This window comes from Alexandromys fortis, unplaced genomic scaffold (assembly GCF_014885135.2).
Source record: "Alexandromys fortis isolate MF-2015 unplaced genomic scaffold, M_Fortis_MF-2015_v1.1 scaffold_25, whole genome shotgun sequence".
NCBI lineage: Eukaryota > Metazoa > Chordata > Mammalia > Rodentia > Cricetidae > Alexandromys > Alexandromys fortis.
Window position 1 is genome coordinate 10,313,346 of NW_026067904.1, and position 26,839 is coordinate 10,340,184.

At 46.1% G+C, this 26,839-nt stretch overlaps 1 protein-coding gene across 8 annotated transcripts in view; it reads right to left on the bottom strand.

Moving 5' to 3' along the window:
- Fhod3 (formin homology 2 domain containing 3) overlaps positions 1 to 26,839 on the bottom strand; it is a 412,004-nt gene that overhangs the window by 208,688 nt on the left and 176,477 nt on the right. For all 8 annotated transcript variants that reach the window (XM_050134860.1, XM_050134859.1, XM_050134858.1 and 5 more), the window contains exon 5: positions 24,708 to 24,813. In XM_050134860.1, the coding sequence (XP_049990817.1) occupies positions 24,708 to 24,813 (106 nt within the window). The remainder of the gene's footprint in view (positions 1 to 24,707; positions 24,814 to 26,839) is intronic.

The window sequence follows — 26,839 nt, forward strand, 5'->3', positions numbered from 1 at the left end:
CAGGAGGCAGGAGGCAGGAGGCAGGAGACAGGAGGCAGGAGGCAGGAGGCAGGAGGCAGGAGACAGACAGGCAATGGGCACACAGCAGGGGAAGAGGACAGAAATGAGTTAACTCCGCAAAAGAGCACAGGGCTCGGAGATGGGATGCCAAGGAGTCAGGCTGGGCAGGGTGACACAAAGGAAGGCTCCAAGAGGAGCTGGCCCATGGGTAAACTAGACTAGGTGGAGGGAGCCCGATTCGGGACCCTGTCTGCAGATCAGAGGGGCAAGGGCTTCTCCACACTCTAGACATTCCCATTTGGGAGATGTTTCCCGACCTCCTCGTGGTCTGTAACCTGCCCATACAAGTCCAGTCATTTCTGCATCCATCCCAGGTGCCCTTTGTGACTATCAGCAAGTGCCTCAGAGAGCAATGTGATCACGGCTGCTGGGGTGCTGCATGTGTCCCAGACAGCACAACCTGTGGCACTAGATACAGCCTTTTCAGGCCTGAGGCCACCTCAGCCTTGTGTTCTGAAAACACACGTATCTGAGACAAACTCCCCTCAAGCCTCTTGTCTCTTTAGTTCTTCAATGAGGAAAAACATGAATTCTCCAACAGACCTTCCTGCTACAGAAATAAGTAACCTAAAGCAGATTACTCCCAAATCTTATTGATGAGAACACTCAGAAGAAGCCTGGATGCCTTGCTGCCATACAGGGCATGCCGACAGTGGGCAAGAAGCACCAGGCAAACTCAATGGCAAGATTCTGAACCATCCGATAAGGACATTCTACTTAAACCCATCTGTCTTGAAAGTTGCCCTATTTCTAGAACAACCACAAAAGCTTGCATCAATGGACCATCCGCACACTGTTCTGCTCCATGCAGAGAAACACCATGCAGAATCGGCACACGCATTGTCAGTGGCTACCTATAAAACCCAGCAGCAGAAAGAGACCACGTGCTCTCTGGACACCCTTTTTAATAGCAAAGTTAGTAAGGTTTGTCTGAGGTCCCCCCGGGACACTGAGCTTTTAGCCAGCACTTATTCCTTCCTGCCTAGCTAAGACCAATCCATCATCAGGGGGGTTGTATAAAGAAGTTCAATAGCCAGAATTCTGCCCAGCACACTGGCAGCAGGCAGGCTGCAGGGATAGGTGTGATAACGGACTCCAGCCAGACGCCTGAGGAGTGCAGAAGTTGTAGCATGATGTCAACGTTTTCAGCACTCAAAAGCCTCCAAGTATAATCTGATAAAACAGCCAAGTAGGAATTTTAATTGACAGAGAACTCATGGCATTTAATGGTGTGTGTAGGGTGCTGGCTTTGGAGAGCTCCTGAGTACATGAGATCACTCTTTGCCCAGAGGACCACGCAGGAGGTCTTCCGATGTTATCTGAGGCTGAAAGAGAAGGGGGGGGAGGGGAGGCAGGACACCATCCCAGACCGCCCCCAGGTGAGGGATATGCAGCTCACAGCATGAGAGGTTCAACCCATTCCCCCTTGCTCTTTAGGTCTCGCAGTTCTGTGCCCTTTGCACAGGAAAGAGAATGAACAGCAGGAAGGCTGACTATTCCCCAGGTACCTGGGGCCTTATGATCAGGAACACAGAGCACTCTGTTCCTCGCAGTTTCATTCCGAATGCCCAGAATCGCCCAATTATTTCAGTCTCCTGTGTGGCAGCCTGAAAGGGACAAGCTGAGAACACTAAGACACCATGGGCCTCCTCTTCACGTGTACAAACGTGGTGCTGCCTGTGGTGTGCTCGTATCATGGGAGTCTGATTTGAAGGCTTCTCTGGCTTAGCCTTGTACCAACAGGTCTGTCCTCTTAATGACATCCCTAGACCACAGACCCTGGCCGATTCCTTCATTGAGGAGCCCACTGTATGCTGGGAACGAGATGAAGTTCTGCTCAGAATAGGACATGGAGGGTCTGGGCATAAATAAGAAAAGGGTGTGGTTTCCAGAGGTGGAATCACCTTGTCAAGGAGACAAATAGTCATGGGGACGGTAGTGACTAGTCTTACCTGTCAGCCTGGCTAAAACCCATGCAGATGGGCACACCTATGAAGGATTTTCTTAATGGGATCAACTGAGGGGAGAAGGCCCACCCTAAATCTGGATCATTTGAGTTCAGAGGACACTGCCTAAATCTGCGGCACACCTTCCGGTGGCAGCCTGCCTGAAAGGATAAGGGGAAAGGAAGGTTTTGTGTTCAGTCAGATTGCTTCACTCTACCTGGAGTTTATCTGTCCTGTTCTTGAGGCATTCCTTCACGAGTATTAGAACTTATTTCTTCAAGATTTCATGTAGACTGAAGACCAGAATTCCCTGGGACTTCAGCATCACATCGGGATTGTTGGGACATCCAATCTCATGAACTTAACACCTACCAAATCGTTGGCCGTTCTGTTGGGAGAAATCCACTGTCTGACTAGCTGGGCCACAGCCTGTAAGCCTCTCTAATAAAATTTCTATATCCATTTCTCTCTCTCTCTCTCTCTCTCTCTCTCTCTCTCTCTCTCTCTCTCTCTCTCTCTCCCTCCCTCCCTCCCTCTCTCTGTGTCTCTCTCTCTCTGTCTCTCTCTCTCTCTCTCTCTCTCTCTCTCTCTCTCTCTCTCTCTCTCTCTCTCTCTCTCTCTCTCTCCCTCTTCCTTTCCTCCTCTCTCTCTACCTCTGTTTCTTTTGGAGAACCCCGACAACCACAGATACCCTGTGAAATGGGAACAATCACACAGCACAAGGGCATTCAGGAAGAGCTCTGCTGAAGAGATGGCATAGGAAGGGCAGCACAAAGGGTAGAGATACCCTATAGTAAGCTAAGGCCATGGGAGTCAGCACATAGAGCTAAAGACTGAGCATATGGGAGGTCACAAAATGGCCATGCAGCTCAGCCTCTGACGCAGCAAACACAGAGCCAGGAGGATGTCCTGCAACAGTGGTGGCATAAATATCTTCTCGCTTCCACCACCACATGCCAGGTCAATACACATGTCCCATGAAGGCCTGCATGCTATAGATAATTTGTGCTCATAGCAGGACCTTCAGGGGCCATCACTGCACACTAAATGTCTCTGACCCAAAGAGGGACAGCACCAGAGAGGGACCAGAAGGGCAGAACAATGGCTCATGAAGCTCCTCTATGGCCACTCTAGCCTGCAACCGAATAAGAAACACCTAGCCATTTCCCTCTGCAGTGTCCTGCAGCAGTGCAAGGCTGACTCTGGACCACAAAGCTGCAAAGACAAAAGCAAGCAGAGCCCCGGCTGTTTTAGCCAAGAAAACCATTAGGTTACAGGGCAGGTTTTGAGGACGCATTCTCATAGCCTGCTGCACACTGGGTGATGGCCACAGGCACGGGAGTAGCCTCTTAATTCAATCCCTTGTTATTTAGCCCTTGTGTTAATTTCTCATGCATGACTTATCAGAATCTTAGATGAGACGATGTTTTAATACTACCCTGGGGATTGTGGTTCATGTTGATTTTCAACTTGACAGGCTCTAAACTCATTGAAGAAACAGCCTCCGGCATGTCTGTCTGGGTTCCATGAGGTGGGAAGACCCGTCCTCAATGAGAGCAGCATAATCTGAAGGGTCGGATTCTAGGCAGAAGAAAGATGATGAAGTGTACTGAGTAGCGGCCGTGACTTTCTCCTTCTTGATGGGAGGTGAAATGGGCCAGCTGGCTCTTGCTCTGGCCACCATGCTATCCTGGACTGCATTCCCTAGGACGGTAAGCCTAAACAGAGCCTCCCTTCCTTCAATTCCTTCAAACACTTCCGTCAAGTCACCAGGTGATTAGATACGGAGAACAGGCATACACCAACCATATGCTAACAATAATGTCAATAATAATTAAATAATTAAAAACAAAAAATAACTAAAACAATTCTTTGGTGTACATACTACTTTTGACATTTATTAAAGAATAAAGCAAATTTTAATACCGATGAGAGGCATGTGTTTATTTTTTTATGTAAAGAATTAAGTACTGACTGAATATTTGATAAAAAAAAACTTCAGGAGATACAGCCCCTTCAATATTTTTCAGAGCTGACCAATAGTTTGAATTTCTGACTGTCAATGCTGAAACACTGCTTCATATAAATACATAGCACAAGATGGCAGAAGTGTGTTTAGGGCCATTTTCGAAATCGTTGGAGATTCTGCTCTGATTCCAAGACAAAACTAATTTAATGGTTTGAATGTTATGAAACTCAAGGCAGCATCTCAAATAGCAATAATTAAAATCAAATATTGAAACATAATATAATCCAAAGATAACTCATTTGATACTCATAAGCTGAGGGATGAGGGTGGGAAAACACTTACAGTCTTTGTTTTCTATAATTAAACCACTATGCTTCTATAAAAAGAAACAAAGAATAGGCATTTTTCTTTTAATTATATTTATTGTATGTAGGTGTATGGTGTGTGTGTGTGTGTGGAGAGTACGTGGACACGAGCAAAGGAGCATGTATGCATGTGTGCTCATGTCAGGGTCCATGTAGGTAAGTCAGAGGATAATTTTAGGAAGTTGTTCTCTTTCTCCACTGTGAGATCTAGGGGCTAACTTCAGGTCATCATGCAGGCACAATAGTTCAATATCCACTGAACCGTCTCCCTAGCCCAAGAGTAGAAACCTTTCTTTGAACAGTAAAAACAAGTGTAATTAATAACAAACAACAATCCCAGACTGAGCTGATGTGTTCCAGCGTTCATGACACGATGGGACATGTGTTCAGAACCAGGACTACAGTGAAACCATGTGGTAGCATAGGCGCATCAGTCAGAAACACCTCAGGGTAATTACATATTTAACTCTGAGTTAACTTTTGGTTAGCACAGGTTCAGAAACCTTTAACTGTTGGCAAAAACCTTTATATGCAATTATGCCACCCCTTATGGGGGCCTTGCCACAGTTTAGGAAGCTAGGTCTTTCTTTGGTCCACTACATGTCACAGGCCATCACTCACCTCAGCCACATCTCTACAGACAATGACCACGGGGGCTGTAGTTTGTTTGGAAGGTCTTCCCAGACCTCACCACCAGACACTGGACAAGCAGCCAGTCCGCCACTGTCTGCAGAGTCACGTCCCACACATCTGATTTCCAAGCAGAGTAGGGAGGGTCCGAGTTTCTCCCTAGCTGGGCAAGGCTAGCAGCTCAGCCACGATGTACCAAAGGTCTAATTATTTTTGGCTCCAAGCACCTTTCCCATCCGTTCATCAACTGGTGCAAGTCAACGCTGTAATCTACATGGAACCCGTGTGCTATCGTTTGTCCACACAACAATGATATTTAGCTTGTGTACATTCCACATTTTATGAAATTCCCGAGAAATGTGATATACTAAGCTGATTGCTTTTTTAAGGAAATAAAAAATTAATTATGAAAAGCAAACATCTTAAAAGATCATGCAAAGAATAACAAAAAAGCTAACTCCTGTGCCTTTGAAATGGATGACATAGGGCTGAGCTATTGAAGTTTTACTGACTACCTTTGGAAGCATAATAATGCTGATACTGGTGAAATTAAGAAAGGAAGGGAGGTTGATGGGATTTTCATCCAAAACCTAACTCAATGCAGTATTTTTTTGGTCTATCCATCCTTACTAGAAGGCTATCCTAAACCTCTGCCAAGTTCCTTGTGGTCAAAGGCTCAGCCAGAACCCTCCTGTTTCCATTCCAGCTATATACATTGGGTTTATATTGGGTAAGTGGAAGAGTTGAATGGGGGACACATGGAAATAGAGGAAGACCGTGTCTGGAAGAGAGTCCTGTGTGTCTTCGCAAGAGATCTCTGAGGCATGTGTGTGCGCACACATATGCACACATACATGCACACACTTAGATTCCACATATGAGAATGAACATGCACCATGTTTACCATAGCTAAGCTAAGGAATCAACCTAGATGTCCACCAGCAGAAGAACAAATACAGAAAATGGGGTCCATATACACATAGAATTTTACTCAACTATAAAAAACAAAACGCTGCCATTTGCAGGAAAATGGATGGAGGAGTTGGAGATCACTATGTTAAACAAGAGTCCTCTATTTGAACAGAGATAGACATGAGCAAAAGTCAAAACCTCCAATGAGCCTTTGCCTCTTGTGGGAGAGGACGGCCAAGCATGTAAGAGAAGGGTGCAGGCAGTGCCAGGGACTTCAGCTTCAGTGGTTGTTCTATGGTTACCCAAAAAGCCCAGGCTACAAATCAAAGCTGCTGTCCTCATGAAACTGGCCCACTCCCTTTCCCTGAGACTGCTGTCTTTGAGGCTGCACAGGGTTTTGTAGCAATTTCAGCAAGCACAGACAGCTTAGGATTGCAGCCCTTTACACGGGGTGACACTCGCTTCCTAACGCTGCATAACAGACGGCCACAACTTCAGCAGCTTAAAACAACACGCATGTGTCACCCCACAGTTTCCATGAGGCAGGGGTCCAGCCTCAGCCTGACCAGGCCTCCTTCTCAGGGTCTCACTGGGCTATAATCAAGCCTATGGGGCTGTGGTCTCAGCTGAGGCTTGGGATGCTCGTCCAGATTCATGTGGTTGTTGGCAGATTTCACTTCCGCGCAGCTGTGGAGCTCATAGTGGCTTGCTTCTTCAAGGTCACTAGAGGGATTTTTGGATTTTGCTTTAAGAGTTTTATCTGTCTGGGTTCATCATACCTAGGGGCATCTTTCTTTTGACTCAGAATCAATGAGTCGAGAAGTTTAACTACATCTGCCAAATCTGTTCCCTTGGCCTGATAATATAATCTCATCATGGTTCTAGGACAATCACAGCTCCACTATTCTCATAGGGCTGACCTGCACTTAAGAGGAGAGGATTGTACAGGCTGAGGATCAGGAGAGGCTATCTCAGAGCCCTGTTACGGTTTCCTCCACTACCTTCTAATTTCATGATCCTCAGCACCTGGATTAATTACTTTTCCCATTGTTATAGCAAGATTATCTGACAAAACCAACTTAGGGAAAGAAGGGCTTATTTCGACTTTCTACTTGAGGGTACAGTCCACCGTGGCAGAGGGGGTGTGGTGGGAGGAGCAGGAGGCAGGATCGCAATATACCACAGCCAGAAACAGAGAAAACTGAATGCTGGCCATTAGCTTGCTTTTCCATTTTCATTCCATCTGGGACCCCAGCCCATGGGATAGAGCCAGCAACATCCCCCTCAGTTAAACCTTTCAGGCAACACCCACACCTACATGCCCAGAGCTATGCTTTCACGGCGATTCTAATCCAGTGAGGTTGACAATGGGGATTAATCGCCATGACACCTTATCCTTGGACTTGATGATACATCTTGTTATTTCATAAGGTGCCATGGTTTCTTCTTCCCGTATTCTACTTCAAAGTGACTGACTGCATCTTGCAAAGATATCAAGTAAAACCCACTGGCAAGTGAATAAGTCAGAACATCTTTATCTAATAAGGATTTTAATCATAGAACAATTGGAGAAAGCACAAATTGAAAAAATAATCAATGAATGTAGAAGAGGTCGGTGTTATCGAAGCCCCCTTGTTAAGATATGGAGGAGCTAAGGAAAGACAGAAAGAAAATCTACAAAGGCAGGTGAGGGTCCGTGTGAAGGCTCGTCTTATATTAATAGTCTTCATGCATAGGGTTGATGAAACATGCCTGTTGAGGACTGACATATGGGATCTAACTAGGAAACAAAGACCCATCCTGAGTGGACACAACACCCTGCAAAGCATCTGCTGCCCAAATGAAAAGTGAAGGCACGTAAAGACAGCTTGGTAGCTTACAAGTCACCAACTGTCCCAGTCCCTGCTGCTGCCCATAGACCTCAGGCTCTAGCTTCTCTGGTCTTTCGACATGAACGCAAACATCCAGCAATTCTCTAGGAAACCTCCAGGCGTTTGATGGGTATGTCTACCGAGGTAGCAGACTCATGGGACTGGGCACCTGGTTATCTACCTCTCCATTCTGCAGGTGCTCACTGATGGAATACCCGGCTCCCACTGTAAGAACCCCCTCCTTATAATTTATATCTCTACATTTATCACTTCAATTGCTGTAAAGAATCATGCTGGTTAGAGTCATTAAGACGTACACTGGACAGAAACTCTTTGGGCAACCTTGGACATGTGGCTGGATACAAGTAAAGATAAGGAAGTCCCCACCCTCAGGATAGTCATGGCTGGACGCTCTCCTCATAGGTACCAACCTCTCTCTAGCCCGGTCTTGGCTTAACCAATAAACGCAAGCCCTGTGGTGTTTCTGAGAGTCCTCTTGGGTCTCAGCCCTTAGGTTCTGGAAGGCAAGATGCCTACATACTAGCTCTCTGCTACTGACCTCACCACATATGTATGGTTTCCCAAATAGAAACCACACTTACTTGGTCAACCGTTCAAGTTTCTGAATCCTCCAAAAAGATTCTGGACTAGCAACCATTTGATGACAAAGGACCAAAGGGCGGTATTCCATCTGCCTCACCCATGGCATGGATGGGCTATACATGTCACAAACACAGCTGGCTTTATTGGGAGCTGAGCTGTTTCTTCCTTTCAGCCTTTTATATTTTACTTAGAACCTTAGAGATCAGAGCATGCACAAAAATCAGCCGATGGCAGCGAGTCCTGAGTTTTGAGACCTGATGGGTCAGCTGAAGCATTGCCAAGGCAAGGTAGTGAGTCTATGACTAGGAAATTTTAATTGGCACACACCTGTTTGAAATCAACTCAGCAACCCTTCTGAAACTGCCTCCTAGCCTCTAATCTCTAAACCCGCAGCACGGCATCCCTGCCGGGAGCTGCTGACAGACATCGCTAATCAGCCATGGCGCTCTTTCCTGCTGATGCCGGGTGTGGCTTCAGAATCCTCACAGACTGCTCCAGAATGGCACCACAGATAAGTTTGTGTTGGCAGGAGAAGGAAACTAATTTTCCAACTCTTGGAGCTCGTCTGCCGTCAAAAACCCACTTTCCTGTAACTTCTACTTATTGCTTCTAATCCATCTTTAAAAGCAAAAATAAAATAAAATTGTCCTTTGGTCCAAAAACAACCACTTACATAGCTAACGGCATCTAAACTCATGCCCTGACTAAATCCTGCTAGGCCCAATGCCAGTTCCAAGGATGGGGTTACCTGGGGAGGAAAGGAGCAGATACATCACCATAAAAGAGTCAGGGGCCCTAGAAGTGACAGAAGTGTCTCTGCAGCTGAGACGCACCAGAGCCTCTGTGAACTGTTTGCAGAAGACGGTGAGGGTGGCCTTAGTGGAGTCTCATTTTAAGATGATAGGGAGATGGTGTGGGAAGTCCTTCTGTCTGTGTGTTGCTTTTATTGGTTGATAAAGACGCTGCTTTCGGCCAATGGCTTAGCAGAGTAAAGCCAGGCTAAAAGAGATAGAGAGAGAGAATAGGCAGGGTTGAGGAGAAGCCATGTAGCCCTGCCAAAAAAAGACGCTGGATGCTGGACAGAACTTTACCCAGTAAGCCACAGCTACGTGGTGAAACACAGATTAATGGAGATGGGTTAGTATAGGATATAAGAGCCAGCTAGCAATACGCTTAAGCTATTGGCCAAACAGTATTACAAATAACATAGTTTCTGTGTGATTATTTTGGTTCTGGGCAGCCTGGAACAAACGAGTGTAATCCTTCAACAGGGAAAGAAGAGGTAGGAGAAAGAAGAAAGCGACAGATAAAACACAGATACAGAAAACAACTGAAATGAAAACCCTGCAATCCCTAAGGCAGCCCTGTAGCATACATCCAATGTCCCAGTTTCCCACCTTTTGGTTGTGCACGTGAAGTTCTTAGTAAAAGGTTTACACTTAGTTAGAGTCACTCATGAACACTGGACAAACCAAGATGGACCTTGAGTGTGGCTCATTCGTTCAGTGTTTTACCAACTGCCTATCAAACATCTATGTGACCCTTAGGAAGATGCTAGTACTGGGGCTACAAAGGCTGCTGTGTATCATTCTGTTACCAAAGAACTTGTCCCATATCAGAAGCAGGAAAATAACTGTCCCTCAAATAAAGCAGACTACAGAGTAAAGCCCATGGCCATGCATCTCACCTAGCAAAATCAGGACATACAAAAAGATAGCTATGCACCATCCTATACTACTGATCCAGCAAATGTATCAGCAAGGACTTTTAATCATTTGGCACTTTCTGCTAGGGAACAGAAATAAATCAACTTGAACTTGAACTCTGAGAAACGAGACCTGTAACTCTGGGCCAACTTTTCAGCTTAGGGAATTATGGGTCTCTGGTTCCTAATGCCAGTCAGCATGCTCCTCGAGAATAGTAATAGCATCCATCTTTGTCCTCATACAGTCAACTTTCACTGAGCCCTGAAAATGTGTCTCCCAGACAAGGATGGAAGCAGATACAGAGTCAAGTCAGGTGCAGGGAATGGAATTAGCCTAGGGACAGTGGTCTACCACATGCTCACTGAGTATTTGCCAGCAAGTGTCAACATCAGGTTATATGCAGAACACCAAAATACTGAGGGTCCAAGATGGTCTTCTGGGGATATTTGTAAACCTGGGCCCCACTTGAAGGATGAGCAGAATAAGGTTGCTAATGTAACCCATAAAGAGGATGAACAAACTTCTCACAAGGTGAAGCAGAAAACAGAACCCTCCCCCAAACAGCAGACATTCATCCATGATGGCCTAGACAGACACACAGGGTATCTATCACTCTGGTGGGCTCTTCCTGCATGGAGGAAAAGAGCAATTGGAGATAGGAGTGGGGACTGAGCAGAGCAGAGCAATGATGCAGGAAATGAAGAGTTGACACAGGGTGCAAGAGGGACCAAAGATGGATAGGACTGAAAACAGAGATCCATCAGGGAGTGGCAGGAGGTGGGAGAATGGGTTAGGAAGGAACAACTGGGAGTCTGAAATCAAGATAAGAATGAAAATACAGGGTGATCTGGAAGGGCAGGAAGGGCAGACAAGCCTAGATTTGGTGGCTCATTGTTACAGATTAGCAGGAGGGTAGGTTTAGGAAGCCCCTCAGCTGGCGACGGGGGAGTGGGAGAGTAGGTGTAACAGGCCCTTCAGATGTCTACCTTGAATGTGATGAATGATGGCACTCTTTGTGGAGATGGCACAGAGAGGAGTAGGCAGAGGGCCAACTGGCTATGACAATACCTGGTTCGGGTTTGGATGTGGTGTTCTGGAATTAGAGACCCAGTAGAAAATAGCCTGAGCTAAAAGGACAACTGTGGTGGGGAAAGACTCCATGTCAAGAACAGAGGTGGTGTTGGGAGGCAGGCCTGTCTACTAAGAGCCCTGTAAACTCCAAGATGAAGGACTCAATGAACACACCAACTGCCTTCCCAGAAAATGCCAGCCAAAAAAATAGATGAAGTCTTCCCTCAGACATGCTGCTCAATCATAAGCCTGGGTTTGTGATCCAAAGCTGAATAAAAAGAAGACCGCAGGCAAGATCATGTAATAAACAGTCATGTGGGCAAGGGCAGTGTTTTGATAGACACCTAGCCATCAGCTGCCACAGAAAGCCCACTGACTGAGGAAAACACCAGGTACTGACACACGACTTAGGTTTGTGGAAAAAGAAAAATCTCCTGGTGGATATGCTCTAATGAGATTTGTCTGGGGGATAATTCCATGCTTTGTATAAGAAGAAGCCAAATATCTATTTTTTCTCTTTCTTCTCATTCACAGTGGATAAAAGGATGAATGCAGAGCCTTCTAGTGGCCGTTCTTCAAGTAAAACGCTTAGGGACTTGATAACATGAGGCTGTAAAGAATTTTATTTTATTTTTTTATGTGTTTATTCTTGTCCGAAAGCCAGCTTGAATTTCTGGAGAGATGGTCTACACAGAATATATTGGGAATGCTATAAATAGCCTACCCGGGAGGGTGAGGTGTAGCTCAAGGGTGGAGCACTGGTTGGGCATGACCCAGGCCTAGGTTTGACCCCCAGCACACACTCAAACAGGCATGTGATGGACACAGAAAGAGTTGTCAAATTAACTGTAACTACATACTTTAAATACTTCTCTGTTGCTTTGATAAAACACCGTGCCTAGAAGCAGCTTAAGAAAGAGATAGTTTATTTCGGTTGATGGTTCTAGAGGGATGGGTCCATCATGGTGGACCAGAGAGGTGGTGGCAAGTGGAAGGCATGACTTCCGGAGCAGAAAGCTGAGAAGTCACACCTCAACTGCAAGCATGAATCAGGGAGAACGAACTGGAAGGAAAGACAGGCCACTTCATCTCAAAGCCTGCCCCCGAGTGGCTTACATCTTCCTGCAAGGATGCACCACCTAAACCTCCCCAAACAGTGCTGCCAGCTGATAATCAAGGGGTCGCATACCCACATGTATTCTCATTCAAGCCTGCACACAACAGCACTGAGCTAAGCATATAACTTTACCATTTCTGCAGTTTAAAACGGGCCCAGAGTTACCCAGTTCACACGAGTCTGCCTAGTGTTGGAGGTAATGCTTCCAGCCCACCCAGCTGTGATTTCTCTAGACTCTTAGATACTAGGCATCTGTTACCATTTAATGCTGCTACTTCTAATGATAGTGGTTTTTACTTATAAATTTAAATTTGACACGTAGGCATTCTGTAATTATAGGATAAAAGGTACTTGGAAAAAGAGGAGGAGGGAAACGCAGCACTATCAGCAAAGCTGGCAACAACAACCTGGAGTCCGCAATGGATGGGCACTGCCGCACTCACCGGTGACCACCAAGGGACCCATAAGGTGGGGCTGCCCTCCGCGGAGTACCCCAGCATGTTCTCTAACCTCAGAGCAGAAGGAGCATAAAAAGGATCGAAGATAAGGACCTGTCTCTGCCCTTTCTTGCCCCCTCTGGTGGGAGCTCATTCACCCACCCGAGGCGCAGCAGCCCTGCACACAGGTCTGTGGGATGGTTATGGCACAGACCACAGGCGGTGCTGACTCAAATCTCTCAGAATTTAAAAAAACAAAAACAAAAGCAAGCAAACCAACAAAGCCCAGCAGCCTGCAGACTACCTCCTCTTCATTTCACCCAGATGTCCCAGGACAGCACAGTGGGAAGAGCTCTGAAGCCTGTCACCTGGAGGACGACAGCTACCCCCAGCAAGCCCACCCAGACACATCAGGCGCTGCCACTGGCTTCAGAAAACATGGGGCAGCACTTGGCTTCTCGTTCTGGAAACAGACTCCTGCAGAAATTGAAGGAGCAGAGCTGGTTGGGGGCACAGTGCTCTTAATTCTGAAGAAGCCAGGAGAAAGATGGAACTGTTCCAACTTGAGTCCATATTTTGCCCCTGTTCCTCAGGGAGGAAGGAGGGGGGCCACAGAGCAAACACTCTGAAGACAGAAAGCATCTGTCACTATGGACACCAAGTAGCCACCAGAGGGACTTCACATCTCTCTGTCCCCAGAAAGGGCAGACTGACTCTCTTGCTGTGACCAAACTTCTCAGCAGGTAGCTGATTACAGTAAGAGGCCACATCCCCAACAGGTGCTAAACTGGATACCTGTGCCAATACGTCGATTTTTATACAAAATCTGCTGGAAGTCATTTAGGTATTTTCCAAGGCAAAAGTGCCAGGGATGGAGCTGTCAGACACAGGGCATACACCGCTCCATATTGTTTTAGACTGAATAGTTTATTTAAACCTAATGGCCTCATCAGTCTTTGTCATCTGGGTGATTTGGGTATAATTTTTTTTTAACCAATGGATTTTAAAGTCATTAAAAATAGTTTTGAAGTTTTGGTTGTCATGTACAGAATATGCTGGTTGATTTGTAAGGAATTTACATAATTACCTAAAGGTTTAAACTTTTGTCCTAAGATTATATACTGTAAGCATATAATCTTAATCAGGAGAGACGAGAGCATCACTCCTATATGCTGAGTTTTGCTGGGAGATAGGACATTTGCTGGCCTCAAAGACAACACTCACCACTCAAGTCTAGCTTGGTGAACCATTAAGGGCATCGGGGTATTGCTTCATTGCAGAGCAAGGTTCCTTCCTTGCAAGCAAAGAAGTTACTTACAAGAGCATGGCTGACCCCCCCCCCCCACAGCAACCACATCGTCTCAAAAGCTTCACACCAGCATGGGTGGCACCTGGAGTGCTAACCAGAACCAGGAAGTAAAGGGTTTATTTCATCTTGAGGCTGTTAGGGCAGGAACGCAAGGCAGCAACCTCAAGGCAAGAACCATGGAGAAACTCTGCTTGCTGGTTTGCTCAGCCTGTTTTCTTATTCCACCCAGGGCCATGTGCCACATCAATCATTGATTAAGAAAATGCCCTCCACACTTGCAATCTAATGGAGGCATTTTCTCAATTGAGGTTTCTCTTCCTAAATAACTGTAGCTGCTGTCAAGTTGATAAAAAAAAATACTAGCCAGGATAGCCACATAGATGTAACCATCTCTTCAGGTACTTTCCAAACTCTACATATTTTATCGCCTCCAAAAATACTGAGACCACGTGCAGCTGGAACAGAATCACACACAACTGGAAGGAAGATACAGGAAGGAGTGAGTGGAGTCTCCACACCCTCCTATGATGAAACATAAACAGGCCCCATCTTGAGGTCACTTGCAGGTATCCATGGCTACCTGATTAAGATTATATGCTTACAGTATAATATCCTACAGCAGTGCATAAAAATTAGATGGACAACTTATGATTGGAAAGTCCCAAGAAACAGAGATCCACAGGGACAAAGTTTAAACCTTTAGGTAATGATGTAAATTCCTTACAAACCAATCAGCATATTCAACACATGACAACCAAAACTTCAAAACTTGGTATAGGAGGTTCTTCTGTCTATGTGTTTCTTTCATTGGTTGAATAAAGAAACTGCCTTGTCCTTTTGATAGGGCAGCACTTAGGTAGGCGGAGGAGACAGAACTGAATGCTGGGAAGAAAGGCAGACAGAGAGCCATCATGGAGTTTCCAGGTCAGACATGCTGAATCTTTCCCAGTAAGCCATGACAGATTATTAGAAATGGGTTGAATCAAGATGTGGGAGTTAGTGAATAAGAGGCTAGAACTAATGGGCTAGGCAGTGTTTAAATGAATACAGTTTCTATGTGATTATTTCCGGGGTTAAGTTAGCCGGGCAGCCAGAACAAAGGGCCCTGCTCCCTACTACAGATTGGTGCCACAACGTGGTCGACTAACTCCATGTAAAACCTGAGAGGGCTTGAAAAGAAATTCTAGACACACATAAAAAACAGAGTTTAACACAACTTTTTGCTGTTTGCTGGCAAGGTGCCACAGAGAGAATTTCTTCACTCAGCAGCTGCAACAGTAAAATAGCCACGCAGTTTTAAAATGCCGGCTTTCTGGGCTATGCTCCTAGCAGGACCTCAGTGCGGGAGAGAGAGCATTTAGATGGGGTTTGTGAGTAAAGTGCAGTGGTGTGCCTGGAAGGGGGGTATTGTGCACTCGTGGTTCAGGGGTATTGCATGCCCGCGGTTCAGAGGCACAAGCGGCTCCGCTATGTTGGTCTGGGTGAGGTAAGCAGGTAGTACCTTTATTTGACCTGGGATTGTCACAGCTTAGATTCTTAAGAGTTTAGCATTTTTAAATGACTTTAAAACCCATTGGTTAAAAAAAAAAATTACAGCCAAATCACCTGGATGACTAAGACTGATGAGACCATTAGGCTCAAATAAACTATTCAGTCTAAAACAATATGGAGCGGTGTATGCCCTGTGTCTGACAGCTCCATCCCTGGCACTTTTGCCTTGGAAAATACCTAAATGACTTCCAGCAGATTTTGTATAAAGTCAACATATTGGCACGGGTGTCCATAACCAATATAACAGCCTGGAAGGTTGAAGCAACAAAATCTCATCTCTTCAGCATCATTGCAGGCAGGAAGCTCAGGCTCTCATCTGGGTTCAGCTCACCTGGTATCTTCTGTGCCCTCTTCTCCTGGGCTTGTAGAAGATGCCCTTCTTTCCATACAGGTCTGTGGCCTCAGTTCCTCTTATCATAAGAATCATAGCCATATTGGCTTAATGTCTAATAATCTCATTTGCACTCAGCTACCTCTTCTAAGTCCCAGTTTCTAAGTATAGTCCCACCCTGGGGTGTGAGGTTACAATCTCAGCATATCTCAGTGGATGCATTCATCCCAAAACATGATCTCTACAGTGACATCACTGATTAGCACTGACAGTAAAGATTAGAGCTGCCACTGGCTCCTTCGGATGAGCTTACTGCATGCCCTTTAGTTGGCATAAGACCAGTTACTATCGTTTTCACATGAGAGAGCTAAAGTTTAAAGAAACAATTGTGCTACATCGAAGAGATGTCACAATGCCATGACAACTGTCTTTGTGTCTCAGGGCCACTTTTTTTAAACCACACCCTTCCAGGAACATGGCTAGCAATGAATGTAAAAGCACATCCATTTTTATCAAAGTCACACACGAAGCAAGCAAGAGTGTGACAGAGCCCCTGCTTGGCTTTATATAATTGCTGTAGTTCAAAATATTCAGTTTCCACAGCTTATTCAGTAAAAAAAAAAAAAAGCCATAACAGTTATTTACATTTTTAAGAAAAACACATACATCATTCCACATTTTTGTGTCTGTCTTTTATTCTTATAGGCAGCTTTTAAATTTTTAATTTATTATTATTTAACTTATTATTTAATTACTCTTAATTTATTATTGTATGTGATAGGGTATTTTTGCCTGCATCTGTGCCTTTGTATCACATATGTTCAGTGCCTGTGAAGGCTAGAAGAGGGTATTAGCTTCTGTGGAACTGGAGTTACAGACAGTTGTGAGCCATCATGTGGGTGCTGGGTACCGAATCCCTGTCCTCTGGAAGAGTAGCAAATGCTCTTAATGTCTGAACCATCTCTCCAGCCCTGTAGCTATCTTCTTAGATGTGGCTGTCTTGGGACAGCTTTATGTCACGGACACACTTCCGACACTCTCATCTTAGATAAGACTTGATCAACAAGAAAAAATTGTGCGGGGTGGAGGGCAAAAGATTTAGAATTGAGGTGAAAGCTTGTTAGCCAACTCAGGCTCATCCAATACAGCTAGTTTCCAACCAGAAGCTCCTGTCAGTACACCCCAGTACCTCAGTGGCTCTCTGTCCTCTCTCCCTATTTCTCAAGCTGCGCTGTTCCGATTGTAAGCTACTGTTCTTTTTGTGTGACCGCCTTCTGCTCTGATGGATTCATGGCAGGCCTTGGTGGGGAAGAGGCACACCAGAGAGCTAAGAAGGGGGGGAAAAGCTGCACCCTGCACTTGAGAATCAAGTGCAAGAAGCAGAAATGACATCATAACTCCTGTAATAGAGCTGGGCTCGTCTACTTTAGACTGGAATTCTCACTTCACAGACTATGATGTCATGAGTCAGCGGTCTCAAATGTAAACACATGCGGGGCAAAGGGGCAGCAAAATGAAGTGGACTAGCTCCAGGAGTGGCAGATCATACAGAAGCCAGGGCAGAGGAGGCAGAGTCACGTGCCTGGGTTACAGGGAACAGCCACTTCCTTCTCTAACTGGCCATGCAGCACTGACGGCCCAACACCAGCTTGAACTTAGTGTTTCATACCAAAGCTAATTTATCAATGTCCACATTTTTTTTTTAATTTGAAGATACTAGGCTACATAGAAATGAACTGCAGTCTCCACTTGCCCCCACAAATGCTCAGTTTGTCTCCCTCCACACCACACCCACTCAGCAAGAAGAGTGACATCAATCAAGCAAGAAAGAAATCCATCTTGGACACCAGCCTCAGTTCACATGGGGCAGGTGGCACCACAGAGCACAAGTGTGCAGTAATATCATCCATACCAGGATGAGGATGCAGCCACCATGATGTCTCTGAAGTCTAGACCAGGCACAGAAGACATCCAGCCCAGCAGAGTGATCTGGATGACGGCAGGAGAAGAGGAGGAGTCAAGCCCACTAGCCAATGGAAAAGTCAGAAATCACGGCCTCACTGTGGCTCAGAAACTAAGCAGCAATACAACTCTACTTCCATGTCTTCACCTGACAGCCACTTTGGTGCCCCTTCTCCCCACTCCTCTGACATCTGAACCCCACTTCCTGTTTGCCTTCTCTGATCTAAGCACTAAGATATATACTTCTGGGATAGAGGATGCTCATGTGGATATCAGTGCCTCTGCATGTAGCCATCATTCCCATCACTGATCCTCTGTGCTCAGGGATTTCTGCTTCTGCTGCTGCGGATGCTGACAAAAATCCAGCCATATCCAATTCTCCAAGAAAATCCCCCCATGGAAATGCCACTTGGGATTTTTTTTTTCCTATAGTGGAATTTAGGTAAAGCTAGCTCCAGTTTAAAAATAAAAAAAAAAAAAAAAAAACAAGCATGAACTCGGGTTTTTCTTTTAAGTTAAAGTTTTAACACAAAACTTAAAATATTTTAACACAAACTAATGGGTTTCATTATGACATGTTCATGTGTGTCACTTACTTTGCTCATACTTACAACCTCTACTGTCCTCCCAACCCTTCCCCTCCTAAAACTACTTCCCCTTCCTCAATCCCCTCCCAATCAGCCTCCTCCTTCCAGCCAAACAGTCTGCATTATGCGTTCACATCTACAGTTACATCTGGGTTCTGCACATGAAAGAAGACATGCAGTATATTGTCTTTCTCCCCATTACTCTGTTCTTTCTCTTACCTCCTCTTAGAACTCTTCCTCTCCCGCTGTCTCCCTTAAATTCCATGTTATATACATAAATATATGTGTGCACACATGCATCTATATAAATCTAGATAATAATATATATTAATCTATATACATCTATATAAATGCTATGTGAGAAAAGGCACATGACACTTGTCTGTGTCTACCTTACTTGCATATAACAGAACAATCTTCAACTTCCATCTAGTCTACTACAAATGACACCATTTTATTTTTCTTTATGGCTGAATCAAACTCCATTGCATATATAAACCACATTTTTTTTAATTCAGCCATTGAATGATGGATTTTCAAATGCCAAATCTCTGCATTTGGAAATGCTGACGGTGTGGACAACATTTCTTTAAACATACTCTGAGGGTAAAAATATCTGAATTTTTCTTGTAGGATGAAAGGACTAAACTACATGAGTTTATAACACAGCTCTGATAAGGCCTCTGGTATTTGTGTTCATGACCAATCAAGATCTGCTTCAGCAGAACGACCACCTCACATTTCTTCATATGAGCCAGATGTGGCGCAGCATGCCTCTGCATCCGGCACTCAGGAAGCAAAGACCGGTGGAGCTCTGTGAGCGTGAGGTCAACCTGCTGTCCATAGTAAGTTCCAGACCCACCAGAGCTGCACAGTGAGACCCCGCCTTGGGGAAAACCTCCTCTGCATGAAACCTGCCAGTCAAGGCGGCTTCTCTTGGGGAGCTGCCAGCTCAGACAGCCAGCCTGTGGCTTCCATACATCGTTCTCTTTTCCTTCTGAAGTCTATCATGTATGTGCAATCTCTAAACACGGACTACAGTATCTAAAATGTGCTGGGCATCTGCTTTAGGGCAGGGGTCGATCTCGGCTTCATCCTCTCCGCCACGGGGCCTGGTGTGGCATGCGGCCCACGGCAAAGTCTGGGTAATGTTTGTGGAAAGTTGAAGTTCCCAGGAATCTACCACTCTAGGTTCTCCTTCCATAAGCATAATTGTGAGGTATAAAATTCCATGGTACATTTATATTAAATACTGGCTATCCTGAAAAACTGTAGATCATTAGCTATAACCATCCAAGAATAACAACTCAGATAAATATTATTTCTCCGTGTTGCGCAGCTAAGACCCTCTTCTCCACAGCCTGCTCGCATTTGTGGAGAGCGCTTGGCTGCCTGAATCCCAAACCTGTCTTTACCTCCCAGTCAATAGACACTCAATGGAACGGAACCAATGTCTGGGCCTCTATGTAAAAACAACTCAGGCATGCGGCTAGAGAGATGGCTCAGCCATTAAGGGCACTTGCTGCCCTTTTGGAGGACCAGGGCTCAATTCCCAGCACCCGCATGGTGACTCACAACCATTTATCACTCCAGTTTCAGAGGCTTCAACACACTCTTCTGGCTTCTGAGGGCACCGGGTACACATGTGCCACACAGACACATGCAGGGAAAATGTAAAAAGATTAAACCGCATGCCTGCGTGTGCACATACATGCACACATGTGCACACAGACACACACACACACCACCACCACCACCACCACCGGCCAACTGGGCTGAGTAGAAATGATCACCTCAAGTTCCTTCATGGGTAACTAGAATGCTCTAGAAGCAATCCAGACAAGTGCTGCCTTCACATCTACTCCTTCAGGCCCACGGGGTTAGGGGGGCCTCGTCAAGCTGAGCTCTTGAGAGACTCCTGAGGAAACTTCACACACAATACGCTGGTCTGGAGCCACCTTACCGTCTGCAATGTTGTTTCCTAAATGTTGTTAGGCCTGGTTTGGGAGCCTCCTAAAGTTCCCCTTTCTAAAGAGCCTGTCACCTTCAACCAGTCCTGTAACAGTGTCCCATGGCTGAAGTCACCACGCACAAGCCCTGGTCATCCATGACAGGCCTCGAAGCCCGCTGGAATAACTGTAACTGTTGATGGCTGATCTCACTGCAGCGACGGACACCCTGCAAAAGTGGCTTAGGAAAGAAAGGGTTTATTGTGGCTCACAGTTCGAGAACACAGCCCATTGTAGCAGGGTCAGTGTAACACAGCAAGTGTGTCTCTGGTACGGCAGCAGGAACGTGAGGCTCCTGGACACACTGCATCCAGTCAAGAAGCAGAAAGAAACACTGATGGGCAGCCTGCTTCCTTCTTCCGCCTAGCACCCCAGCCCGTAGGACAGTGCCATCCAGTCAGAGCGGGGCTCCTCTCCTCGGGGAAAGCTGCAGAGGCAAGTTCCCTAGGTGATTCTAAACCCATTCACACTCTCAATGAAGACTAACCATCACACCTACAGTCTTTCTTATTTTATTTCATGTGTTCCCGCCCTTAGAACCACAGTGAAGATGCTTGACCACAGCTCCCATTCCCACTGCCGTCAGACCAACCCCTGGGTGCTCTGAGTGCCCCCAGGTGGCCTGCTGTGCTCTCACCAGAAAGCAATAACGGAACCATAAAACTCAAGCAGGCTTCTTTCTTTAGATCTCCATCTGCCCCTCCTCCATCCCCAGTCCAGCGTAAATAGGTTAAAACAGGGCTGGGCAAACAGAAGCAACTAGAAGGTTATTCTTGACTGTGAATGTCTGCTGACTGCTGGCAGCAGACTGCCATGTCAAAACAAGTGTTCACAAGAACTTTGTTGAAGACACAGAGGAGTGACTCAACACGTGGGTTAGAAAAGCGATAGCTTCCTTGTATAAAAACAAAAAAGTCACGCCCCAAGTAATCTGTCATTTCCATGCTCCCAGAAGGTACGGTTCCTGGCACAGGTTCCAGCCAGATGCATCACAGCGTGCTACTGGGTGAATACGGGGCCCTGCTGAGGGCAAATCTCTGGAGCCTCGCTGGACACAGGGCAGGCAAAGAAGACACCCCCTTCTGTGGAAAACAGGATGCAGGGCAGTGGCTGGAGTGTCCTGGGAAACTACTCTCCTTCCAGGGAATGCATGGCAGGTCTCTGGTCTCCAATAAATGGACACCACTGGAAAGAAGAGCAGGAAGGACTGACGCTGGCGGTGGGGATGGAGTACTAGGCCTCCTCACATCTCACAAGTGCGCTGGCATTTTCTACAAGACAGCGAAGCATCAGGTGCCTTCCAGATCTGTCTGCGCCCTGAGTGGACATTCTAACATGCTAACATGGGTCACGAGTGGGCATTCTCGCATGCTAACATGGGTCATGAGTGGGAATTCTAACACGCTAACATGGGTCATGAGTGGGCATTCTCAGATGTTAATGTGGGTCGCAAGTGGGTATTCCCACATGCTAACATGGGTCATGAGTGGGAATTTTCACACATTAATGTGGGTCTTGAGTGGGCATTCTCACATGTTAACATGCGTCATGAGTGGGAATTTTCAGATGCTAACATGGGTCGCGAGTGGGCATTCTCACACGCTAACATGGGTCGTGAGTGGGCATTTTCACATGTTAACACGGGTCATGAGTGGACATTCTCATACACTAACATGGGTCGTGAGTGGGCATTCTCACACGCTAACATGGGTCGTGAGTGGGTATTCGCACATGCTAACATGGGTCGCGAGTGGGCATTTGCACACACTAACATGAGTTATGAGTGGGAATTTTCAGATGCTAACATGGGTCGCAGGTGGGCACTCTCACACGCTAACATGGGTCATGAGTGGGCATTCTCACACGTTAATGTGGGTTGAGGGTGGGTATTCTCACATGCTAACATTCAGTACATTGCCCATAGCATCTTTCTGGTCCAGATAAGAACACTGTAAAATAACAAACCACTCAGAGATTTAGGATGAACAGTCAGCATGGCAGAGCCTACATGGAGCTCCTGATGTCAACACCATCTACCATTGATGGGGGGAAGACTTCACCATGCTCCACACTGGGGTCTTGTGCGACTACTGAGCTCCACTTGCTCTCTGTACAAAGATTCTCTGGGTGACCCCAAGACTAGCTATGGGGTGACACTCACTGCCGCTTCCTAGAGGGGCTCTTCTCAGTGGCACCAAGTTTCCTCTTCCTAACGCCCTCCACATGGCCATATCTAGCAGCCTTCAGGCCCAAAGCCAAACTTTCTATCCAGCTCCTTCTCTGTCAAATCCAAGAAGCTAATCACCCACTTTCTCTGCCTCCCTTGCAGCATCAGGTGATCATGTGATCCATTTATTAGTGGGGTGTGGGTTTGGTAAAATTCTTATCTGTTCTGATAAACTGGCCCAACTCTAGCTGAAAGCCATGTTCCTCGCCCAAACTTGGATGCCATGGGGATAAATGTTTACATATAAGAATCACACATATATGCTCCCAGAAGAGGGGCAGATGAATAAAAAAACATGGATGGCTATGTTAGTTCCACATAGCTTTCCTTATGTGTTAGGGTCTTTTTTTTTTGTAACGCTAAATGATAAATACTTGAAACACTAGCATCCATAGAATTCGTTTGGACTTGTTATTCATAATGAGACATTCTGGTGTATATTTCCTGTGTCATCCAACTTCTACGTTCCTAACTTACGAGCGGGGGGAAGATAAACCAGTAGAAGTACACTTCTTCCCACCCCATTCTCTGCTGCCACCCAGTCTAAGTATGCACAGAGACACAAGAACGAGGATGCAGGTGGGACCTGACCCTTCTGACACACAGACAGCCGCCCCCTTTGGCTACAACGCAGCATGAGTTTGACATCTGTGTGTCTACACAACACACCATCACAATCTCCATGTAAATGATTTAATTATACGAAGGACAGAAATCCTGCATCTTGACAGTCAGGCATCCTTCCTGACATCTGACTCAAATCTGCTACAAGCCCAAGGAAAGACGGAAGGTGACAGGAGCCAACCTGCCACCCACACAGACATAGGCATCAGCACACCACAGAGCAAAGAGCGAGACTAAGGAAGCCACCCTGCCCTATTTATCAAGTAAATCCCGGTAATGAACACTCCAAGTGTACCCAGTGACCCAAGGGAGCTTTCCCTTGTGCCTTCGGTTGTGTGGGGTGTTTTTAGTAGCACCCGACGGAAAAGAAAGCTGGACTAGCATGAACTACATGACAACATGGGACATAGGAGCATTTTCAGGGCACATGGCCCAGCTGCTGCCTCAGTCAGCTCTAACCACGGGCAGCTGATATTATCACACATCTCCTGTGCCTTTCCCTTCATACAAGGGAAAACTAAAAGAGGTCTGTGGCTTTTTGTTTTTAATGAATGTCAGCATACAGTTTGCAGGATCACACTTACTCACACAGAAGGGACAGGAAAAGCCAGAACCATTCTGGCCTGGGCCAGTGCCTAGGCAGAGTCTCTGCTGGACCACGCTCAGGGAAAGTGACTTCCTTAAAAACAAGTACTGGGTTCTTTGAGTCTTAGTTATTTTCAACTGTACTCAATCTATTTTCAATAAAATGGAGATAATATGAAATGAAACAAAAGCCTTACATTCAATGTCTCCTTGGAAGGTAAATATAATCATTTCTGCCCCGCCTACTGGCACAGGTTTGGGAGAAAACAGATGTTTTAGCAGAGGGGCATAAATCACCACCATCATGAGAGACCATTAACTCTGAATAACAACAGCAAGCTGTGCTCCAAAGCCACCCCTAGACCAGTTAGCACACGAAATGACAAGGTAGCCATTAGAATCATTCCTTACAATGATAGTTCCCAGGCCACCTGAGGCCTCTTCACGAGGGATGTGCACTGTGACAGAACAACGCATGTTTAAAGAAGAAAAAAAACAGGAATCATTTTCTCCTAGAAATAAATCAGGTTTTAGTTTTGGGTAGCTTTGAGCTAAAATCAAGAATTCTATCTGAGCCCAAATAGTGTGCGTCCCTTCTTACCAAAGCAAGGGGTTTATTTTAAAAAGTGAATCACCCATTCTTTTCTCTTTAGCAATCTAGAAGATACTAAGCCAGCCCTGACACTAGCCACTCCTAGGAGCTGACAAACTGATGAAAACGCCATGGGTCTTTCCTGCCGTAGCCCAGACTTCGTGCAAAGCTCCCGGTCTGTGAGCTCCAGAGGGAGGCCCTGGCCTCTGCACAGCGGGGCAGCTATGGCTGCTTAGGACTCACCTCTCAGGATGTAGTTCTGATAGTTCTGGTCTGCCTCGGCTCCCACCTTGATCAAACACGTCAGACCTTCAGCCATGACAAATTCATGCACCAAATCCTTGTCATCCTGGCAGGAAGGAAAAAAAGAAATGAAAAGACCTTTTTTTTTTTTTTAATAAAAAAGCATTCAAATAGGAATAGGTCCCTGTCCACCCTATATCTAAGCTGCATTGTTCAAACTTTGGACGAAACTTTGAAATAAATGACCCATGAGGAACTATCGCTCTATTCAAATGGCACTTAAATCTAACTCTTTAAGTTTTTATTTAATTTTTTTCAGACACTATATTTTGGTCCATTCACGCCTCCCCCCCCCCACCACTGCCACTTTCCCATCTCCTCCCTACCTCTGGATTTCTGTTTTGCTTTGTTTTCAATTTTATTTTTGTAAGTTTTTTTTTTCGAGAGAGAGAGGGAGAAATAGGGAGGGATGGGGGTGCAGGAGAGAGAGGGAGGAGGGAGAGAAAAAAAGCTAGTGCACATGAGTGAGCATCTAACTCTTGCCAAAGGAATTTTACAACCAGTCTTCACACTGGCATTTGCCAAAGACCAATTACTGCCTTCTGGGCAGTCTAATAAAGACACGGCAAATGAATCGCTTGCGTGCCCAGAAGCTTTGCAATGCTCTGCTTTTGTTCTTCGAGATCCCCAGGCCTCGCATGCCCACAGGACCCAGGGTGCTGACCACATGAAGCTTCCACGGCTTTTACTACAGGAAGCATCCTGTGACCATGCAACCTGTCAAGAAAAACACACTCTTGTCACAGCAGATAGCCTAGAGATGGCAGTTTCAACAAGAGGCTTGTGAATGTTCCCTGTCAACCTAAAGAAGCCTCTCCTCTCATCTCTTGCCTTGCATGGCTGGCGGCACAGGGAAGGAGGCAGAGTAGAGAAGCAGCCGGTCACCTGCAGCTGCCGGCCATCCTTCCAAAGGGCCGCCTTGGCGAGCAGAAGGCAGGACATCGAAGAGAATGACTGCTAAGTTAGTGGAGATCACAGAGAGGTGTCCAGACAGACTAGGCAAGACACCCTTGGAAGTCCTTCTGAGAACCTCACAGGAACTTGCAAGATGAGCAAACTGCCTAGTTGTACCCCCTAACTGAGGGAGAGGGAGCTGCAGTGGACAGAGCAGGGACTGTGGGTATCAAAGCTTGTTTCCTTCCTTCCTTCCTTCCTTCCTTCCTTCCTTCCTTCCTTCCTTCCTTCCTTCCTTCCTCCTTCCTGGTAAGATGGAGGTTCTAAGAAGCACCCACCCTCACCTTCACGTTAGGAGCACCTGGGGAGCTCTGGAGGACAAGGAAGCAGGACACTGTCCAGAAGCAGTGAATCTGAATTGCTAAAATGAGACCTAGACTCTGCTTCAATTCCCAAATGGGCAGGCGGCTCAAGAAACACTATCTCATACAACACATAGTCTTGGGACTCAAGAGGGCAGGAAGACGGGGAAACAAAACACACTTGGCCAGGACCGCTGGACTATGTCTGGCCAGCCCTCAACCTGGGCGGTTGCTATAAAACCTAATTCTGGGGAGCCCTGTGAAACAGATGTTTCCATTGCTGCTTTCTTCCACTGAGATGGGGGAGATCCCCTAAGTTACCCATTGCCTCATCTCCAATGCAGGTAGGATACAGCTGGACCATCCATCCTTCATTAGAACAATGGAGCAGAAACTCCACAAACAAAGCCCAGCAATGGGAATACAGAAAAACAACGCCGTGGTCCAGGACGGCGGCAGTAGCGGCAACCCGAGTTTATCAGCAAGAGAGAAAATAGGTGAGCCGGCAGGATTCTCCCGTCTCAACATGCAATCAGCCCCTTTCTTTATTATATGACATTTTTTTCAATTATATGGATGGGAGTCTTGAGCTAAATGTGGGCAGACACAGTGCAGGTCCCTGGGAAGTGATGCGGTGAGAGGCAGGGTCAGCGCCAGCTCGGGGGCAGGGGGAGCAAGGCTGAACGTAATGAAAGACAGCTGTGTGAACGCAGACTTTGAGATAATCATGGCTGGGGAAGAAAGAGAAAATGGGACAGTATCATGAGTCTTTGGAAAATTACTTTACACTGGTAGGTATAAAGGATATATACATAT